At 36.6% G+C, this 24,079-nt stretch overlaps 1 protein-coding gene across 5 annotated transcripts in view; it reads right to left on the reverse strand.

Annotated features, from left to right (window-relative positions):
• Nucleotides 1–24,079, reverse strand: part of LOC150089226 (transmembrane 6 superfamily member 1-like) — a 160,042-nt gene that overhangs the window by 36,014 nt on the left and 99,949 nt on the right. For all 5 annotated transcript variants that reach the window (XM_090390388.1, XM_090390385.1, XM_090390384.1 and 2 more), the window contains exons 5-7: nt 22,953–23,053; nt 12,348–12,446; nt 8,157–8,255 (exon numbers count right to left, since the gene is read on the reverse strand). In XM_090390388.1, coding sequence (XP_090246514.1) covers nt 8,157–8,255; nt 12,348–12,446; nt 22,953–23,053 — 299 coding nt within the window. The remainder of the gene's footprint in view (nt 1–8,156; nt 8,256–12,347; nt 12,447–22,952; nt 23,054–24,079) is intronic.

The following is a 24,079-nucleotide window of genomic DNA, read 5'->3' on the forward strand; positions in this document are numbered from 1 at the left end:
TTTTTTTTATCCCTGCTAGAAAAATTCCTGTATATCAGTGACAAGACACCATGAGCTACTCTTGCAGCCCGTCTGCACTGCTCAGAGAACTTCATATCTGTCTGCCCAATTACCTCCAGGTCCTTTTCATTCTCTACCACTGTCAGTGTAGTACCACAGAGTTGATATGTTGCTCTGGGGTTACTGTTTTCCATATATAGTACTTTACATTTGTCAATGTTAAACTTTATTTGCCATCTCTCAGCCCATCTGCTCAACCTTTTCAGATCCTGTTGCAGCAGCATAGCATCAGTAGTGTCCTCAACAACCCTGCCAACCTTTGTATCATCTGCAAATTGGACATTAAGCTTGATATACCATCATCACTATCATATATAAATACAGAAAACAATAATAGACCCAACATTGAATCCCCAGGGACTCCACTAATAAGTTTAGTCCACGATGAGCAGTGTCTATTGATTATCACTCTCTGTCTTCTCCCCCACATCATCATCATCATCATCATCAGCCATTTTCAATCCACTGCAGGATGAAGACCTCTCCAGCAACTTTCCAGTTCCTTCTGTTTTGAGCACTGGCCATCCATTTACTACTTAAAAACTCATGAATTTCATCTATCCATCTCCGCCTTTGTCTTCCAGGTTTTCTTCTAGCTCATCTTGGGTACCATTCTGTTATTTTCTTAGTCCATCTGTCATCATGTCTTCGAGCTATGTGTCCTGCCCAAGACCATTTTAGTTCTTTTGTTTTGATAAGAATGTCCTTTACTTGAGTTTGCTGCCTAATCCATGTGTTTCTCTTCTTATCTAACAGTCTGATTCCCAATATAATTCGTTCCATTCTTCGATGTGTAGTTCTTAGCTTCTCTTCCATTCTTTTGGTGAGTGCCCAAGTTTCACTTCCATAAGTCATGGTGGGGAGTATACATTGATTCATTATTTTACGTTTCAGACAAACTGGGATATTGCTCTTCAGTATGTGACTATATTTCCTGAATGCTATCCATCCAAAATTTATTCTTCTCTTGACTTCCAGCCATTTATCATTATTACAGCTAATAACTTGTCCCAGATAAGTATATGACTCCACCTTTTCAATTACTGCTCCTTCAATCATTATTTCCCTTTCCGTGGCATACTTGTTCATCATTACTTTTGTTTTAGCCATATTCATCTTTAGTCCAAAATCCTTACTAACTGTGCATAACTGATTAAGATTTTCCTCTAATTCTTTGGGATCGTGGCTTATGACCACAATGTCATCTGCAAATCGTAAATGGTTTAGGTACTCTCCGTTCACATTGACTCCTTTCTGCGACCAGTCTAATCTTCTGAAAGCTTCCTCAAGGGCAGCAGTAAACAGCTTCGGAGATATTGTGTCTCCTTGTCGAACTCCTTTCTCGATTTTAAATTTGCTACTGTCTTTGTCTAGTCTAATAAAGGATGTAGCACTCTCATATATTTTCTTCAAAATCATAATATATGGAGTATCTATGCCTTGTCTTTCCAGCACCCGAAACATTGCCTTATGCTGTATGGAGTCAAATGCCTTTTCATAATCCACAAATGCCAGGCATAATGGTGTTTTATATTCATTTGCTTTCTCTATTAGCTGTGTATTACGTGAAGGTGATCCATAGTTGAGAATCCTGTCCTAAAGCCAGCTTGCTCTTTCGGTTGATTCTCATCAAGTATTCTTTCTAATCTGTTAGTAATGACCCTTGTGAACAACTTGTAGATATGGGATAACAAGCTAATTGGTCTATAATTTCCAATTTCTGATTTATCTCCTTTCTTATGCAGCAAAACTATGATTGCATTATTCCACTGCTTAGGCATCACACCTTTTCTAATGCACTTTGTGAAGAGCCTTGCCAGTTTTTGTGTTATGTCTCTTCCTCCCAATTTTAACAACTCTACAGTAACTTCATCTTCCCCCGGGGCTTTCCGATTCTTCATTTTCTTCAATGCATGTTCTACCTCATCAGGAAGAATATCGGGTATGTCGTATGTGTTGCTACTTTGCAATCCATCTTCCCCACTGCTGGTATCATTCCCTCGCTCCTTGTATAATTCTCTATAGTAGTCTTCTGCTATTTGAATTATGCCTTCTCTGCTGTTTATAAGTACACCATCGCTATTCTTCAGTTTCAGTATCATTTGTCTTTCTGTATTACTGCTCATGGCTGCTGATTTAAATCCTTTGTTTTCCCTTAATGCTTGTTCTACTTTTCTTGCGTTAAATCTTCTTATGTCCTCTCTGAGTCTCTTTCTAATGGCTTTGCATAACTCAGTATACTCAATTTTCTCCCTGTCAGTGTTTTTCTTGCTTTCATTTGTCGTCTTTGGTTCATCATGACAAGTGTTTCTTGACTAATTTTTTCTTCTTTGGATTTCTGTTTCCCTATAGGTTTCTTGGGCTTTATCACTTTCAGAAAGTTGTAATATTCCTGGTCGATATCTTGGTCCTGAGCAGTCTGCAGAAGCTCAAACTTGTTCTTAAGTTTCTGTACATACTGCTCTTTCTCCTCCTCTGTTATTTCAAAGCCCTTTGTATTATTTACTCGAGTCAGTTTTTTCCTTTCCTTTCCTACATCTATATCAAGTGTACATCTTACCATTCTGTGATCACTTCCAACATTTACCTTATTCAGGACGGTAACATCATTCACAATATATCTTCTGTTAGTGAGGATGAAGTCGATTTCACTAGTTGTTAATCCATTTGGACTCTTCCATGTCCACTTTCTGTTCACCCTTTTCTTGAAAAAAGTGTTCATTACTGACAGTGCTTGAGATTCTGCAAATTCCACAAGTCTTTCACCTCTTTCATTCTTTCACCAATTCCAAAATTTCCTATAGTTCCTCTTTCTGCGCTGTTTTGCCTTTTTCCAACCTTAGCATTGAAGTCCCCCATAATAATAGTGTAGTGGGTTTTCTGCTCATCTAGAAGACTCTCAATTTCAGTGTACATTTCTTCAACCTCTTCATCATCATGGCTCGATGTTGGTGCATAAATCATTATAATCTTTAGCTTGTACCTCTTAGAAATCTTGAGTATTAGTCTTGACACCCTTGGTGATGTACTTTTTCTCCCCCACAACCATCCCTTTATCCATAGCAGCAATTTGCCTCCAATGCCACACTGCTCCAATTTGTGCAGCAGTCTTCCATGTGCAACAGTATCAAAAGCCTTTCTAAGATCCAAATATATAATATTAAAGTTATTCCCAGCATCCAGTTCTTTTGTGACTGCATCATAGTATCCAATCAAATTGGTCTGTTGTTGTTGTTTGTTATTTGGTTTTTAGGAGCATTAGCAACCAAGGCCATATTGCTCCGGGATATGCGGTGGTCATTCCCTGACCTTTCCGCATCCCCCGTATTTGGTGGTGATGGGCTGGAACCCCGGTCTAATCAAGAAGCGTGTGCTACGCACTGCTGCTCCTTCCCACCTGGCTGCAGAGGCGCCAATCAAATTGGTCAGGCAAGACTTTCCCTTAAGAAAACCATGCTGTGTCCGAGCTAAAACTGAAGTATTGTCTAGATGATCCTGCAGTGCTTCTTTAACCAGTACCTCCATTAATTTTCCTGGAACAGAAGTTAAACTCACAGGTCTATAATTACTTGTGTCAGCCTTTGTGAATTGGGGTCACATTTGCACATCTCCAGTCTATGGGTATCTCCCCTGAGTCTAAAGAAGCTCTCATAATTATGGCTAAGGGTCTGCTTACTTTCTTTGCTCCCTCCTTTAGTATAACTGGATACATACCATCCACCCCGGGTGCCTTTTTTATGTTTATCCTCGACAATTTCTCCTCCACTTTCCTCTCAGTTATTACAAAATCATCTAGCTCACTGCCAGAGTTTACTTCACCTCTGGCATTCCCCTTCCTGAATTACTCCTCATGTGTGAATGTAGATGCAAAATACTCATTTAGTTTGTTAGCCACCTGAGCAGGATCCTCAACTGTTGAACCATCAATATCCAGTGGACCAATCTGATTCATTCCTTTCCTTCTAGAGTTTACATAGGTAAAGAACTCTTTTCTGTTTTTCTTTGCATCCTTTGCCAAGGATTTCTCATAATCTGCCTTTGCCTGCCTAATCTCCATTGTGACCTGGTTACAGACTAACTTATATCTATCATAGGCTTCCATGTCACCCATTAATTTATATGAATCTCATGCATTTTTCTTCTCTGCCATATGTCTCAGTAGTTCATCTGACATCAATTTAGGCCTAAACTTTGAACAATATTTCTTAGTTGGTATGTAAAGCTTAGTAGCTTCCAAGATAAGTTCTTGGAATGCTTCACATTTTGAATTTGCTGTTGGTAACATCATCAGTTTGTCCCACTATATAGAATTTAAATACTGTCTCAGACCATCGTAGTCGCCTTTACGAAAGCAAAAACTCATCCCTTTATCCCTGATGGTAGTTACCTCTTTGAGTAAATCCCACTTCAGTACACCATGATCACTGCCACTTAGTGGTTCCTTTATCTGCAGATTCTTAATGCAAAAAGAATCACTACTGATAATCAGATCAAGAGTATTACTCCCTCTAGTTGTGTCCCAAACATACTGATGTAGAAAACACTCATCCAATAATTCCACAAAAGCCTTGCTAGTGTGTGAGTGACCAACCCATAAATTCCAGTCAATATCTAGTAAATTAATATCCCTCATTATAAGACTCTCTGATTTACTGGCCCACTCTATTTCCCTGTACAGTTTCTTATTACACTCATCAGAGTCATTAGGCCTATAGCACACTCCTACTCTCAATTTTGATCTCCCAATGCTTATGTCACATCAAACTGACTCGACACTGCACTGTCCAGTGATGTCAACTGCCTTCACTTCCTTGGATTTTATGTGTTTCTTAAATAATAGCATAATCCTTCCTTCCTTCCTTCCTATCTTGTCTATCCTTTCTGCACACATTTTACTCCCCAAATTCCAGTTCTGCATTCCTTATATCTGTGTGACACCACATCTCTGATATCCGAACAATATCTGCTTTTGATATTTTGAGCAATACCTCAAATTCATCAAATTTATTTACCAAACTTCTAGCATTGGTGTACACGCAAGTATACATGCCACAACCGATGTGTTTACTTGTACCACAATGACTCCCAGCAGTCATTGAAATATCCCACATCTTATTTTCCAGGCTTTTGCTCATTCCAATAGAAGCAGTGCAAGAATCACTTTCACCTCTGCCAGTGGCCTGTTAATCTATTAGTCCTTGTATGCCCCCAAGCTAGAAGTTTTCCGACACACCTAACACTGCCTCGATAGTATCAGCAAATATTCTTGCACCCTTTCTATTTAAGTGTATCCCATACCTGTAGAAGTAGTCTCTCTTGTTAACAAGTACAGACCAGGCTGAAAAAATTCTACCCCTTGAGTCTTGCACAATCTTTCCAGGGACGAATTGATCGACAAGGCTCTCATCATATAATCCCTCCTATCATGTCTGAGCAGAATTGCAGACACTTTCAAATTCAACCTGAATTCACGGCTTTTTTTCAACAGTGTCCTGTACTTGTTAAGTAATTCTGCTGGTCTCCTACTCTTAATATCATTAGTGCCAACGTGTACAACTATATCACCTTTTGTGGCCTTAAAAGATGATATCCGCTCTACAACGTCATGAACCTTTGCCCCTGGCAGACATACCCTGGTCTTGTTCCACTTATCCTTTTTACCAAGCTTGTTCCCTGTTTCCCTGACAATAGAGTCACCAACAACTACTAGTTCCTGTTGGACCGGTGCATTCTGCCTTAGGGGTTGCCGCTGTGTTGCGTGATGAACAAGTGCAAGCTCTGGCATTGATGTGGGCAGGTGAGCTTGATGGCCCCTCAATTTAGATCCTTTGAGGGCATCCACCCTGTCCTTCAAGCTGTCATATAGGCCCATAACAATGCTGAGTTGGCACCTGATTTCTTTACACGCCTTACATCGTGCGCACACACACAAAGACATCCCCCATGGGCATATCATGTCCCGTACCCAACTGCTCCATAATCATCAAGCAAGCAGTGCATTTTAAAAGCATGTGATTCAGAGGGCAACTGTCTCCCTCAGTTTCCCCTGAGCCAGAGCACTCCCATTGGCTTGAGCCTTTTGCTTTGCTGCTCTGGTCTGAGTCATGATTTCGATTTAATTTCAGTTCAAAATAACCCTAAACTTGTATAGGGTTATTTTGAACTGAAACACAGTTATAACGCTATATATATTTTTCAGTATAGAGTATTATCTATGATTTCCGTCTATATAACTTCCGTATCAAGTTATGTATTAGTTAATTATGTTACGTTTGTAATCTAAGTTGTTATATGTATTTATTTAAAAATTTCAATTTAATTGACAATGAAGTTTAACAAGATTAATAGATTTTACTGATTAATTGACAATATTATATTATATACTTTACTATACTAAGCTTACGCTATCTAGTTTGGGATATAATGTTGTATCGTATAACAATGGTGGCAAGTTATGAACGGTAAATCTACGGACACTTAAGTATTAATTAACTTTCAAATCTCGCTGTCTCAATTCAGAATAAACTAAGGATCCTGACTAGGTCTATAAGCTACTTATAGAAAATAATTTAATATAACAATTGGCCAATAAAGCGGCTAAATATGGCTAAAAAATGTCTCGTTCAGCGGAGCTGCAATTGTAACACGTGGATTTGATACCCTTACCGATACTAAGTAATACCTACAAAATCTTTATCTAAGTTAAACTTTAAACTAAGTATCGTAACTAGGAATATAAAGCTACTCTAGAAAATAAGTTAATATGCCAATTTAAGCTAATAAAACAGAAAAAACTTCTCTATTCCAGGAGCAGTAAAAACTTCGTCTGCACAAGGCTACTCTCGTTCTCACCTTTGTATAAGGCAATGGTCAGGCCACACCTTGAGTACTGCATACAGGTCTGGAGGCCTCATTTTAGGAAGGATATAGAGTTGCTAGAACAAGTACAGAGAAGGGCAACAAGATTGGTGAGAGGAATAAAGGGGTGCGCTTATGAAGAAAGGCTTAAATTCTGCAAGTTGCAGCATTTGGAGACTAGGTCCCTGCAAGGTGATCTGACTGAGGTGTATAAGGCTTTGAATGGTTTGAGCAGGCTCAATGCTGACAGGATACTTCCACTTGTTCAGACTAAGAACTTGAGGGGGCATAGATTCAAATTGATGAAAGACAGTTTTTGAACAGATGTACGGAAGTTTGCCTTTAGCAAACGGGTAGTTGATTGCTGGAACAGACTTCTATCTGTTGTTGTGGAAATTGATAGCTTAAATAAATTTCAGGCTGAACTAGACATACATTTTAAGTGACCAGATGGATGAAATGGGAAGGTTTTTTTTTTTTTTTATAAGCTTTCTTTCTTGCATCATATGCCTTAACTAATGCTAATGTTGTCTCAGTTTGAATATCAGAGATGTCTATTTTCACCTACAATTGGCTTCACTTAGTTTTTTGGACAGAATTTCAATTGTTAGTTGCCTCAACCATTATACACCTCGGTTGCCCATTCACCTTACACTAAATGATTCCTTTTGCTTTAAAGGCGGTAGAAATGCATGCATCTCCTCTGATATTCCTTATCAGAGATTTCTTAATTTGGAATCTCCTCTGCCTTAAAATCTTTCTACCTCATCTGTCAAATTTGACTGTCTCTAACATTCTCCAATTCCACTTATCACTTGGAACTCTTTGACTTCATTTCTTTGAAACTTGACTTTCTTCTATTTAATTTTCCTAAGAGTAAGGTAATTTTGCTTGATAATTTTAATGTTCACAATTTCAGCTGGCTTCCTAGTTTTCTAGTTACATGGATTTTCATGGATTTTCTTGTTACATGGATCCAGCTGCTGAAATGCATAGTATTTTGCAATTACTAATGGTGTGCCACTGCTTTTTGCATAAATATGAGAACACCAGATCCTAATCACACAATAAAAATTCTTGTAATTAATTATCCCAATGGAAAGTGCACAATAATTTTGAATTTGGAACTTTTGTCTACAATAGTCTACCTCTTCAACCCCACCACTGAACTTTATATATGAAACTTAGAAAATGAAAACAGCAAAACACTAATAAAAAAAGTACACATTTAAACTTACTTGCATTTTTGGAAAAGGAGCAGGATCCCTAAGATCTAGGTAAGGTTCAACACTATTTAAATATTGCTGGACTACTGAGATATCAGATTCTAAAACTGCCTATAAACATAAATTCAATGTATGAATATGGTTTTAAATCTGATATTTGTAACTTAAAAAAGAGACCCTTTATTTAGAAATCAAAAGGAAAACATAATATTAAATATTATTAAAATCTTCTCGATTTTAATATTATGTAATATATCTATGAACAAGAAAAGCTATATATATTTTACATAAGTCAATACATACAGTATAAATAAAGATAATTTTCCCATGCTGAATGAGAAAACAAAATATTTATTTTTTTATTTATTAAATTTTTTTTATTGATACTTATCAAATACAAGCACAACAAGTATAGTAAATTATTAGCAGGTGATGATTCAGAAGTAATTTCCCTTTTAATGCACGCTATACATTAAAAGGGAAATAAGTTTACTAAATATAGTGAATAATTAGATTACAGTAATATGACATTAAAAATATGCAATCAATCTCAAAGCAGGAAATAATAATTAATTTAAATTGGAATAGTACTATAGGATGTAAGAGTATTAAACTCTTTCCCAATCCATTAATTACCTTGGTTGAGGCCTGTTCCATAAATTCCATTAACCCTGGCATTAATTTCAAACCTGGCTTCTCATTGATTCAGAGCTAATCCCTTTCTAATGTTATCCATGAACTAATGCCTACAGCTAAAGGATTCTGTCCTTGGCCTAGGAAGATTTCAATATGCAGCAACTGAGCAGACTTTTGAAGGCCACAGCATTTCCTACATTTCTTTAGTTGTTATTATTTATTTAATTGGTAGTCCCTACCTTTTTTAAACTGAAATGCAGTTTCCTATTATTAGCATTTCAAAGTTTATAAATGTATCAGTAAAGAATATCAATTAGAATTAACCCTGTGTTAGTCACACAGGGTCGATTTGACAATATCTCAGCAATTTGCGCTTCATCTACTCCATCCACATAACTGAAACTCCTAATACTTGTTGAAAATTTTTTTTGAATTCTCTGCAGAAAAAAAATCCTGAAATGTTTGTTAATTATTGCACAATTAGGAAAAATTCACCAAGTTAAAGCTAATTATATGCATGTTTTCATTGATATATGTCATGAACAGTTATTGATAGTAAGTTCACTTTAGTATCACACACTTTCCTCCAAATGGTAATATTATTATTACCATTTTATTATTACCAGTTTATTATTACCTGGAATCAAAATGTTTACATGCAAGCTTCATGTTTCATGCAATGAGTGCTCTTGTTACTGATCTGCTTGGGTCTAATCAAACATAGATTGAAGGGTGGGATTTTAAATTTGCATTTGCTCACTGACACATCTAAAGTGAGTTTTAACTTTCAAAAATTAACTGAAAATATATATTTTTAATAGAGAACATGAATTTTTCACAGTTGTACTCAGAAAAGTTTTAAAATATAGGCAGTATCAAAAAAATGAACCATTTTGAATTTTTTTTGTTGATTTTTTGTTGTGTAATGTTGAGACAGTTTGGTGTGACATAAGCATTGGGAAAACTAAAATGTGAGTAAGGGTCTAGTATAGGCCAAATGACTGTGATAAGTATAACAAACAACTGCAGAGACAGGTAGAGTGAGCCAATATACCATAATGTCTCATAATGGGGGAATTTAAATTACCTGATATTAACTGTAACTTGTGGGTTGGCCACTCATACAGTAGCAGAAATTTCCTGGATGACTGTTTTCTACAGTAACATATCAGAGAGGACAAGAAGAAGCAGTACTCTTGAACTGATTTTCAGCAGTGACTCATCATGCATTAAGAATATCCAGAACCACTGGGTGGCAGTGATCATAATATATTGACGTGGGATATACTTGAAGATATAACTACTGTCAAGGTATTTTGGGAAGGAATTTTATTTTCATAAAGTTACAGTGGTCTTAATTTTTAAATTCCTTTCACTGGGGCAAACTGTTAATGTTATCAAATGCAAATTCTAAATGGGAGGAATTCAGGGAAGTAAATATTAACGAGTAAAGATGAGCAGTTGTTGAGAGTAGAATTTTGCGAAAAGTCTTTGGGCCTGTACAAGGCGTTGATGGATCCCGGAGGATTAGAATGAACCATGAACTTGACAATCTTATTCAGGGTGTGGATATTGTCAGATTTGTGAAGAGCCAGAGACTTGCCTGGTTGGGACATATTATGAGAATGGATGAAAGCAGAACAACTAAGAGGATAATGGAATGGAAACCTATTGGTGGGAGGGCAAGAGGAAGCCGCAGAAAAGATGGATGGATGACATAGAAGAGGACTTAAAGACCATGAGAATAAGAAGTTGGAGAAGTTTGACTTCTGGGAGGACTTACTGGTGGAACATCGTTGACAAGGCTAAGACCCACCCTGGGTTATAACGCCAAAAGAAGAAGAATCATTGACAATGTTAAACTTTTTATACCAACTAAGAGATGCAGTTCACAGTTTAGAACTAACTGGATGTCACATGAACTGATGAGAGTAGTGGCAGAGAGAAAAATTTGTGGGATGATGATAAATTAGTAGGGAACATAGAATCCTACAGCAAGTACAAACTAGTCTACAATCAGGTCACTAAGAAGGTTAGGAAAGTGAGGATAGATTATAAGAAGTCTTTGGCTAAGAATGCAAAAGAAAAGTAGCAAAGAATTCTTTTCTTATATTAATACTAAAAGGAAAGGGATGAGCAATATTGGTCCACTAGATATCAATGGAATAACTATTGATGATCCTGATCAGATAGCTGACAAACTAAATAAATATTTTGCATCTATATTCATGCGTGAAGAAGTTTTTAGGGAAGTACACCAAGTTATAACTGGGAGCCAGGGAAGTATTGCAGAATCATCTTAACAGAAATGGAATTATATGGAAATCACAACATGTGTTTGCTTAGGGGAAATTCTGTCTGACCAATCTGGTTAGTCCTATGATGCAGTAACAATGGAACTCTGAATGCAAATAATAATTCTGACATCATACATTTAGATTTTAATAAAGTTTTTGACACTATTCCACACAAAAGACTACTATACAAATTGGATCAATTTGTCACTGGGGCAAGTGGATCCCCCCAAGGGTTCGGTGCTGGGCCCATTGCTGTTTTCAATATTTATAATGATATTGATGAAGGACATCAGGCTTAACGTCTAAATTTGCAGATGATATGAATGTTGGCAGGGTGGTTGTTGACAGTATTTAGCATATTCTGCTGCAACAAGATCCAGAACTATTAGGCAGATGGGCTGAGAAGTGGCAACTGAAGTTTAAAATTGACAAATGCGTGGTAATGCATATGGGTGGTAGTAATCCCAGATTAATGTACAAACGTGTAGTACCATACTCAGGGTAGTTGAGAATGAAAAAGACCTGTAGATAATTGTGCAGTCAGATATGAAGTTCTCTGAGCAGTGCAGATAGGTTGCCATAGAGCTCACTGGGTTTTGTCCATGATATACAGGAATTTTTTTTTTCAGTGGGGATAAGGAAGTGATTATCCCATTTGTCTAAGGCAATGGAGGCCACATCTTGCACATTTCATACAGGGCTGAAAGACTCATTTTAAGGAAGTTGTGGATCACTTAGAACAGGTAGAGAGCATAGCAACCAAATTAGTCAAAAAAAAAAACAAAGGGGCACCACAAAAGACAATTTGGTTCTGCAAATTGTACAGCTTGGAAACTAGGCACCTGCAAGGAGATTTAACTGATGTGTTTAAGACTTCAAATGGATTGAATAAACTTAACAATGAAGGTTTACTTTTTCTCAGGCAATGCACACACAGGAACACAAACTTAATTTGAAATGGCTGCAGGATAGCTGTGCAGATATTTGATTTCAGCCAACAAGTAACAGATCAAACTACCACCTGGTATTGTGGAAATGGGTAATTTGAATAAATTTAAAGAAGAATTAGGTATATTATTAGAGGGGAGGGACAGATGAGGTGGCTAATGCTATATAAGCTTGCTTCTTTGCATCATTTGTCAGTACTACTAACAATAATAATATTTTCTATTAGACCCTGTACAATAATCTGTTTCACGTATATTATGAATTTTTTATATTCATCATTACATATAATAAGAACACAAGAATAACAAGTAAAACAAAATACCAAGGAACGAAAAATAGCCACAGCACCAGCCAGGAACAGATACAAAATAAAAATTACATCCCATGGTCTATTCTTCAGCAGCTGAGGAAAGAGAGTTGTCTGAAAAATAAATGAAATTATTTTTAATATTACATAATAAAATATACAATTTTCTATTAAGAAAATTTTTACTAGCATAGGATTAAAAAAATAAAATTATGTAAAAATAGATTTGGTTTGCACCTTCAATTATCACCATAAACTATCCCCTCATGATCACAATCATTCATATTTTCTAAGAAGAATTTCAGCCTACTACAACTAAGGGTAATGTGTTCCCACCATATAGCAGTACTCCTTTTAAGTTCATTATATTGATCTGTTAATGAAGAATCTCCATTCTGATGGAGCATATATAACACCTGGTCTGTTATATATGATCTTATATTAATTTATTAACCATTTCCATCAGTACAGAACACAAGAGACCCCTACTTAGAGTAGAAGGGATTAATTCTTTAACCTATATCAAGCAAATGAAGTGCAAGGTGTCACAGATTCTTTTCACTTAACCTGGACTCTAAGAATAAAAAGAATCTGGATTGCTGACAGACTGATTTATTCGCTGTATGATTCCTTTTGCCTCAAAGATGGTACTTGTGCATACGTTCATTCCGATATTTCCTGTCAGAGACTTGGTAATTTGGAATCTCCTCTCTTCAATCTTCTCTGGCTCAAAATCTCTCTACCTGGTTGTGTCAAATTCATGTGTTGCTCTACCGTTCTCTAATCACTTGGAGCTCTTTGACTTCCTCTCTTTGCAACTTGACTTTCTCCAGTCCAACTTTCCTAACAGTGAGGTAATTTTCCTTGGTGATTTTAATGTCCACAACTCCAGCTGGCTTCCATTTTCTAGTCAGCGCCGGGTTCAAGACGGGTTCAGCGCATTCCCCGGAACCGCACTTTCTAAGGCGTCGCATTGCAACTTACAAATACATGCACTTTTTCTGCTGCTGTACTTCCCTGATGTTTCCATGTCACTTAACGACGGTGCCACCATTCAACCTACTAGAAAATCACTTCGCAACAGTATGCCGTTATCTACGACCAGACGAACAAAATACTGTATTTTGTTCGTCATGTATTTAAAATACATGACGAACAAAATGATGATCAGTTAAATATCGTGACATCATGATGATCAGTTAAATATACAACTGAATGACTGGTCTTTTGGGCACGTGCACTATGCATTACATGTTGCATTTATGATTATTTATTCATTTCATTAATTAGTTGTGTTGTGACGTGAGAGATTTATTGCTGATAGCTGCTACTTATAAATTTTTTACGGTAAGTTCCATTTTTATTTTTTAATTTAAATTGTAAATTGTAATTTTTTTAGTATCCAGTTCCAGTATGGCTAGCAGAGATAGAGATCGTGGAAGAAAATACATGGGTGGAAGTGAAAAATTGAAAAGAAAGAAGAAGCGAGATGATTATGTTAAGCATCAAACAAACAGTATTATGAAATACGTTATTGAAACAAGACGACCAAATGACGTTGAAGAACACTCGTATACAGATCAAACAGATGAATTTGAAAACAACAGAAATGCAACACAATTTCCTATGAACGATTGTGTAAACCACCCCGAAGAAAAAATGGAAGACATCAATAATAGAGAAACGATTGAATTTTCCACCAACAATAGTTGTGAAAATACTGAAAACCGTCCTGAGGAAGAAAAAGATAGGAATTTTGACATTGAAGATCCTGTACGTGGCCAACTGAAAGAACAAATAAAATAGTAAGTTTGATAGTTAAACATGGTCCTGTACAAGTCAGACAATTTAACTTCCCTAAAAATGAACAGAAAAGAAGTTATTCTACACCATATTTTACAAGAACATTAGTGAATGGACAAAGAAAAACACGAAGACGGCTAATTTATTCTAAGTCTAAAGATAAGATATACTGTTTCGCTTGCAAATTATTTTCTACAAGTGATGTTTCATTGGGACAGATGGATTTTGTGATTGGTCTCATTTAACTCAGCGAATCACAATGTACGAATGATCTTCAATACATTTACAAGCTATGAACAAATGGCTTCAAACAGAGCAAAATCTCCACATTGACAACCTAATTGATAAAGAATTCGAAATTTGTTTAAAACTGGAAACTGAACGTTGAAACAAGTTCTTCGAAGAATAGTTGCATCTATTTTATATTTGGCCAACATAATTTAGCTTTCCGAGGAACTTCCGATACTTTATACTCACCACACAATGGTAATTTTTGGGGTTTAATTGAATTAATTGCGAAATTTGCCCAGTTTTAAATGATCATTTAACTAGAACAGCCATAAAAGGATACCATTAATTATCCCATTCAATTCAAAATGAATTAATAAGTGCAATGGCAAATAAAATACAAACAGTAATTATAGATGCAATAAAGAAAGCAAAATATTATTCAATTCCAGATGTGAGCCACCAAGAACAATTGTCAGTTGTTTTTCGTTACGTCAGTATAACAGATGATGATGATGTTGAAATAAAAGGACGTTTTATTAAATTTGAAGTAGTCCACGATACAACAGGAAAAGGACTTTCCAAAACAATCAAGGTTATTTTGGGCAATATGGGATTAAATTTATTTGACTGTCGTGGTCAAGGATATGACAATGGCGCCAACATGAGGGGAATATATCAGGGAGTACAAGCAAATATATTGCGTGAAAACTCACGCAAAAGCATTTTATGTACCATGCGGAAGTCATACCGTATTTTCTCATGTATAAGTGCACCTTAATTTTGAGGCCCGAAATTTGAAAAAAAAAAAAAAAAAAAAATGTATTACATAAAGTTATTGAAGTAAAGTTTTATTCATCATAAAATTTATATAACTCCTCATCACTGTCAAAACTCCCATCCATTAGCTTGTCCTCATCTGTGTCTGATGACGAATCACTGTCTTCATATATTGCCTCATCCTCAGTTCCATCTATAGCATTTGAAATGCCACACTTCTTAAATGACTCGACAACGATCTCAATCTTGATATTATCCCAGGATCTTTTCACCCAGGTACAAACTTCTCCTATAGTTGGTTTCTTCACTCTTCCTGCTGGTGTTAAATTGCCCCCCAGAAGACTTCATCCATTGGTTCCATTCGTCTCTCATGGCAGCTTTGAAGGGTTTGTTAACGCTGACATCAAGTGGTTGGAGCTGGGATGTCAAAGCCTCTAGGTATGACGGCAAGTTTTGTTTTTTGCTCTGCAGCAATCTTCTTTGTGTTTTTTGTTATGTGTGCCCTGAACTGATCAAGCACCAATAGGGCAGGTTTGCATAAGAGCCCACCTGGTCTCCTGCTCCAAACTTTCTCAAACCAGATCTTCGTCCCATCCTGATCCATCCAGCCCTTGTCACGAACGTGGACAATCACTCCTTGAGGAATGTTTTCTTTGGCATTGTTTTGTGTTTGAAAATCAGCATAGGAGGCAGCTTGGTTCCGTCGGCACAACAAGCTAGAACAACTGTATAATGGCTCTTTTCATGTCCACTTGTCTTCACAGTTACAGTTTTCACCCCCTTCTTATCAACAGTTCTGTTAATTGGGACATCAAATTGAAGGGGGACCGTCCATATTTGCAATCTGTCCCAACTCAAACTGATGTGTCTTCCGACATTGAATGACAAAACAACGAAATTCAAGGACCTGCTCATAGCTTTCAGGTATCTTTTGGGCAAGTATGGTGCATGTATGCATGCTTAGCCCATTCCGTTTCATGAACCTGAAGCACCAATTGTGTCCTCCTTTGAAATCAGTAACTTCTTTTTCATCAACAATTCTTGCCTCGTGCTGAACCATCTTTGTGGACACAGGAATTCCAATTGCCCTTTGCTCTTCAATCCATATCTTCAATTCCCTCTCTAAATCAGGATATTTGCTGACTTGCCTCTCATGGCCTTCTTTTGCCGTGGCATTTTCAGTAGGGTTCCTTCTTCCCGTAGCCAGTCTCAGATTGTTTTCTCAGTTGGAGGAGGACCAAACTTACGTTCACGATTTCCATTCACTTTTGCAAACTGGATCACTTTTAACTTGAATTCAGCACTGTACGAAAATCTTTTCTGAGCCATTTCTGGGCAGAACGTAACCTAATATACTGGCAACAAGTGCAAAACAATGAGCGCAAAGACAACAAGCATGAAAAAGCGGGAAATGCAAATAAAAAAATTTACAACCACTGTGTAAGACGCACCCAGTTTTTAGACTGCAAATTTTTCGAAAAAGGGTGCGTCTTATACATGGGGAAATATGGTAATTTGAATTTGTTACTGGAGACATAGCAAAATCTTCACCTGACGCTCTAACCTTTTTTGGTGTTTTACAAAAGATGCATACGACATTTGCAGCATCAACATCATGTTGGGATGTTTTAAAAAAACATATTCAAGAAATTATTCCTAACCCATTATCAGATACTAGATAGGAATGTCGTTTTAATAGTGTAAGAGCTGTTCGCTTCCAACTTCCCCAATTTCGAAATACTCTCAATGAAGTTGCTACGAACATATCCGACTGTAAATTAAAAAGTGAAATTTTGTCCATTGTCCGAAAAATAAATGAATTTGAATTTGTAGTTAGCCTCATCATTTGGTACGAAATATTATCTAAGGTCAATATTGTTAGTAAAGTTTTGCAGAACCAAAAAAATGCATATAGATATGGCCACAAAGCATTTAAAAGAACTGAATGCATTTTTCAAAAAATATAGAAACGAAGGATTGGGAATTCCATTTCCACAGCAAAAGATATTGCAAAAGAATTAAATATAATACCTAATCTTAAGTCTACATACAGAGGTAAAAGAAGAAAAGTTTTTGATTACGAAGGAGCAGATGAGTCGTCAACAATCAGCGATGAAGAAAATTTCCGAGTGAATTATTTTCTGACGATAATAGATACTGCATTAGTATCATTTCAAAATAGGTTTGAATTATATGAAAACCATGAAAACATTTTTGATTTTTGTATATGAGTAAAATCGTAAATATGGATGAGCAACATTTATTCAAATGTTGTCAAGATTTGCATCTCTATTTAGAAGGAGATATAGATGGAGCAGATGTATATGAAGAAATCAAGATGTTCTGGACGATTATGCCAGAAAATTGTTCGAGTCTGTCAAGACTCGAACAATTTTCTGGCATAATTGTCCACAATGACACAATGAAACAATGAAATATATGATAAAAAGCAATCTTTCAGAAGCATACCCCAATTTATTAATTGCCTTGCAAATAATGTTGACAACGCCAGTAACCGTAGCTTCAGCCGAGCGTAGTTTTTCACGGTTAAAATTAATTAAGAATTACCTTCGATCTGCAGTAAGCCAAGAACGTTTTACATCTCTGGCTATTTTGTCTATCGAAAGCGAAAGCGAGGTAGCAAATTCCATAAATTTTGATGAAGTAATTAAAGACTTTGCAACGAAAAAGGCCAGAAAAATTATTTAATAATATTCTATGATCCTATATAATATGTAATAATGTGTTTATAATAAATAATTGATTTAGGTGTTCTTTTTTTGGCTCCCCACAAATTTTGAACCCGGCCCTGCAAAAGTTTACGCCGGCCCTGTTTCTAGTCACACCAACAACAGCTGGTCGAGATGCTGAGGCTTTTGCAATTACTAATGACCTTGCACAGATTGTTCATTTACCTACAAGAATACTGGACAATCCTAACCATACAGCCAATATGCTTGATCTTTTTCTCACAAACGACCCTTCTAAGTACATGGTCGAAGTGAGTGGTCCTTTAGGCACCTCACATCACAACCTGGTAATTGTCTCTTCTCCAATGGAGCCTTTATCTCATTATTCCCAACCTTGTGTTGGTTGGTATTACAAGATTGCAAAATGGGATGACCTGCAAGATTTCTTTTCCTTGATTGGTTTGGTGTTTTAAAACTTCTGAAGTCAATGTTTGCTCAGATCGTGTCAGTGAAATTATTCTTGTAGGAATGGAATCCTTTATTCCACACTCCACTTTAAAATCTCATCCTTTATCTAAACCTTGGTTTTCCAATAAATGTGCTAAGGCTGTTCAAGAGAAGAATGCTGGATATCGTAATTGGCTTATTTCCAATTCTTCAGTTTTATTTTCTGCCTACACCAAAGCTTGCAACTTTAAAGCAGTTATTAATCAGTCCAACCAAATTTTGAACAGGCTAAGAGTAGAAAACTTGCTTCTTGCCCTAGTGGTAGCCAAGTATTTTGGTCTCTTGCCAAAGCTATTGGCCACAACTTCTGTCCATCTCTACTCCCACCTCTGTCAAAACCAGATGGTTCTGTTGTCACTTCAGCCAAGGATAAAGCTGACCTGCTAGCATCCCATTTTAATTCCAACTCATGTATTAATGATCTTGATAAAACACCTCTCACCATTCCCAACACACTCCATTCAATGCCCCCTGTGATCTTCTGTCAAAAGGAAGTCAGAAGGATTTTGACGAATCTTGATGCTAAGAAAGCTCCTGATGATATTTCTCCAATTGTTCTCAAAACCCTGAACTTACTCCTGTTCTTTGCCGCCTTTTTTTCACTTTCTTATTCCAAAGGTGTTTTTCCTTCTGCTTGGAAATTTGCTCATATCCAGCCAGTTCCTAAAAAGGGTGACAAATCCCTCCCATCAAATTATCGTCCCATTATAATTACTTCTACTCTTTCTAAAGTAATGAAGAAATCAATTAACTGCCAACTCTTAAACTACCTAAAAAGACGCTTACCAGTGTTGTTATCCACATTATAAATTCATTATAATGAATTATAATAAATTAATTATAATGAATTATAATAAATTAATTATAATGAATTTATAATTTATAATACTTCCCTCCTAATACTTCGAGGTAAGTATTAGGAGGGAAGTATAAATTAATAATGTTGCAGCAAAACACTTTAAACCTTGCTTCAAAAAATAAGCAAAACACACTTTCTTACGTGCAACACAGCCAAATTTAAGCTTTGTCACCACTCCACTACCTCTTAAAAATACCTGTAATTAAAGAAACAACTATAGCTACCAAGAGAAGGCACCAATAAATCACAATTACCATCAGAGAGCCAAGTTTCATTTAGAGAAACTACAATGAAATAAGTGAAGTGGGAAAGTTCTTCAATAATGGTGAGTTTATTTTTTAGTTTTGACCAAAAATATGTTTTGACCAAAAAAGACAACTGATGAAAGGATACAGTTGGATACACCACAAGTTCATAGTGAAATTTTGGAATGACCACCATATTAATCCCAGATCTAGAAGATCTGAGATTAATATTAGCAGAGAAATTTTATATTGACGAGGAGGGGAAATTACATTTATGGTGGGAAGGAATTGTATGAGGGAGTTCATAGGCAATGATTCCATCTTTTTTTTTTTTTCTTTAGTCCATACCTCTGCAAGGGTCAGGTCACAAGGTAACCAGATTTGGGAGGTTTGACTATATACTAATTTCTATGTAAGTCCCTCTTGACCATGTCGTGTCTTGCCTTATAATATAATTTCTTTATTTGACATGGGCGACTAATAAATTGATATATTTATTTCTGTATCACTGGTTCAAATTTTTTACAATTTTGTGCTCTGTATTAATGACATATTTGTTAGGTCTGTATTTGAAAAACAATGTATACGTGTGTTTGAAAGCCATATAGTATTATCAAATGCTGTATGGTTTTCAAATAGGAAACAAAGTTTATACAGCATCAGACAAAAAATAATTTTAAAAATCCTTTTTATCTACTTCATTTTCCAATTTCTTCTAATGATTTGTCCAATATTTTAATTTTTTAAATTTATTCAGACAAACCACTTCCACACCACCTGGTGGAAACTTATTCCAACAATCTATATACAGGGTGATTCACTACCAGTGCAACAAACTTGCAGGAGGTGTAGGGGGCACAAAGACGAATCGGAATCACATAGCATTGCAGGGTCCGAAATGCCTTCATCATGCAGTAGAGGACGCTGAACGGGAGGTCGCATGAACAGCGATCCCGTTGGAAGTCAGCATTTGCGAACCATTTCTGTTGAAGAAACCAAGTAGCAAAAGTCCTCCAGAGTGGATAATCTGCAGGCTCCAATGATTGGACGCGTTGCAGATTGTATGAATTCATTTGGTTTGTTGACAGTATCCTCCATACAGTGGATTGGGAAATACTCAATCGTTGGCCTATCGCTCGAGTACTCGTACTTGGATTGCCTTCTGCAAGACGTAGGACATTCTCCTCATTGTCTGGCGTTCTTGTCGTTCACTCTTGATTCATGGTACCTCTCGTGAAACAACCAGTCTCACGTAACCTTCTGTGCACACGTGCGAAAATCGTATGATGAGGAGCACGCCTGTGTCATTAGTTTCATATGTAGAATCTAACACTTTGTGACTTAGCACTATTTATAACGGAACTATCATTAAGCAAAGGACTGTTAACAAGAGCAGTATAATTTCTAAATACTATTTAAAATGTCTGACTTTTTTTTTTTTTTTCAAGGTGCTATTTATTCTAAAACTAACACATGTTTTCAAATAACTTGAAATCTACATCTATGAGAATGTAGATTTGTATATTTTAAACATACAATTAAAAATTTTAGTGCTCTTCTTAAAAAAAAAAAAAAATCACCATTCTAAACATTTTGAACTCCAACAGTACAATACATATAATTTACTTTGAGTTTTTCCATAAGAAGCAATGCAGATCTCTGAAAATATTATAAATATTAAAATGGGTATAATTTAACTTGTAAATTTATTAAGTAATTAATGGCATCACATCCTTGCAGAATTTCAAGACAATCTGTACATATATAGTTGTCATTTGTTGATAATGTATTGAAAGAACCTTCAAATTGTACAAATACATTCATACTCTTTTAGTTCCTCATATGACACACACACACACACACACACACACACACACACACACACACACACACACACACACACACACACACACACACACACACACACACACACACACACACACACAGTGCTGCCACTTTATTAGGTACACCTAACTAGTAGCATGTTGGGCCTCCTTTAGCCTTCAAAACAGCCTGAATTCATCTAGGCATGGAGTGAACAAGATGCGGAACACATTGTGCAGGAATGGAGTACCATGCAGACATGAGTGTGTCACACAGTTCCTTGAGATTCAACGGAGGTGAAGGCCTGCAGTGAACAGCCCTTTCCAGCTCATCCCAAAGATGTTCAATAAGATTGAGATCCGAAGCGAACAGCTCTTTCCAGCTCATCCCAAAGATGTTCAATAAGATTGAGATCTGAAGAGTAAGTGGGCCACTAACTGCAGTAAAGAAAAGTCATTGTCATGTTCCTGGAACCATTCCATAGTGATTCGGGCTTTGAGCACCGGCGCATTATCCTGTTGAAAGTAACCATCTGACTGAGGATAAGCTGTCAACATGAACGGATACACCTGGTCAGCAATGACGTTTAGGTATGATGTGGCATTCAGATGTGAATCTATGGGTATCAATGTACCCAACGTGTGCCAAGAAAGCATTCCCCCACACCATAACACTGCTCCCACCACCTTGCACAGTGGTCGTTAGACATGAACGGTCCATGAATTCATGTTGTTATTTAGTTTTTAGGAGCATTAGCAGCTAAGGCCATATTGCTCCGGGGATATGCGGTGGTCATTCTCTGACCTTTCCGCATCCTCTGTATTTGGTATTCATGTAGTTTTTGCCAAATTCTGGGCCTTCTATCAACATGATGCACCAGGAACTTCAACTCGTCAGAACAAGCAACTGTTTGCCAACCCTCAATAGTCTAGTGCTGGTGTTGAAGTGACACAAGAGGTGTGCTCTCTTGTTCTCCACTGATAACAAAGGCACGCGATGTGGCCGTCGGCTGTTGTAGCCCATTTGCGACAAAGTGCGACTAGTGAACCATTGCGATATTTTGTTCTGCGCACCAAGGTTGTATTCTGATGTTATGTGTGACATTGTGGCCCATCTGTTTGCTTGCACAATTCTAGCCATCCTCCTCTGACCTTTCTCATCAACAAGTGATTTTCTTCCACAGGAGTGCTGTTGAGATGATGTTTCTGTTCGTTGCACCATTCTCGATACACCCTTGAAACTGTGGTGCGTGAAAAGTTCAGGAGAACTGCCGTTTCAGAGATGCTTTGTCTTCTGCATATCGGTTAAGCGTATGTCGAAGACATACGCTTAACCGATACTACAAAGGTTGTTTTGCTGCATTTATATCGACAACTGTGGTCATGTGACTTGCAACGTTGTAGGACAAATCATTTGTGTGCACAGCAGGAGTGTACCTAATAAAGTGGCAGCACAGTGTATATATATGCATATACTCATAAGAGTTAAATGCAATTTCTTTATAAGCTTTTTAACTCATTATAAATTAAGAACAAAAGGTACTTTGAATTTAAACAAATATGGAAATGTTTCTAATGCTCCAAATAAAATAATTTTGAATGATGGCATTTTACCTTGTTTTAAACTGATACTGAAATGCAGATAAATATTAGCAACATTAACTATTTAACAAATAAAAAATTACCTGAGAAGCCTGTTTTTGATACTTCAATCTTAAAATCATGACTGGAGGAATAATAGCATATGGAAGATACAGTAATGAGCCCCATGTTAGACCATGCTTACCTGAAATGTATCAGTATAAAATATAATCACAGCTGTTATTTATAATTTGGTGCCTATTGTAAAATTATGCAATTATTACAGTAAAAAATATTTATAACAACAAACAGATTAACAGCATTATAGTAATGTGTTATTAAGAATCACAAAATTGAGACATAAATCACAAAAAGTGGTGGAGGTTGATAGCCTAAATAAGTTTAAGGCTCAGCTGGACAGGTATTTTGAACGAACAGAGGGGTGAAGTGGAAGTGGGTTTTTTTTTTTTTTTTTTTTGGCTGATGCTGCATAAGCTTGCTTTCTTGCATCAAATGCCTCTACTAATGCTAATGCTAAAAGTGAGGAAAGACAGTTGTAGAATAGATGAGTGGAAATTTGCCCTTTGGCCAGCCGGTGGTTGATTGTTGGAACAAATTTCCATTTGTTGTTGTGGAAGTCAACAGCATAAATAAATTCAAGGCAGAGCTAACCTAGACAAACTTTTGGAGTGAATGGATGGGTGAAATGTGAAGTTTTTTTTTTTTTTTTTTTTAGCTAATGCTGTATAAGCTTGCTTTCTTGCATCATATGCCTCTACTAATACTAATGCTAATGCTAAAATGAAAATATGAACTTAGATGAAATGATACAGCTAGGTTTTAAGGCATTTTCTTTTTTACTATACTTTAAAGATCAATGGCTATTGCCAATTGCACTACATCACCAGAAGTATCACACTCACACACACACATGCAATTGCAAAATGGACTTTTAATTCAAAAACCTAACACATAGCAGGTCATCTTTTAGCTTGTATGACAGCCTAAGCCTTCCTATGCATAATTTCTGCCAACTTCTGGTAAGTGTCAGGCAGGATTTGCCAACATTTCTCCTGAAAAGCAGTTATAGAGCCAATTGCTCCAGTTCTGCCCAGAGGTGTTCAATGGGGATTGAGGTTTGGGAACTGATCCAACCAGTCCAACTTTTTTGAGACCACTTCCCACAGATCAGTCCTGTATGACTTTCAGCCCTATGCTATTGGACTATCTC

The sequence above is a fragment of the Mastigoproctus giganteus genome, chromosome 2, assembly GCF_048544385.1.
Source record: "Mastigoproctus giganteus isolate SK-2022 chromosome 2, ASM4854438v1, whole genome shotgun sequence".
NCBI lineage: Eukaryota > Metazoa > Arthropoda > Arachnida > Uropygi > Thelyphonidae > Mastigoproctus > Mastigoproctus giganteus.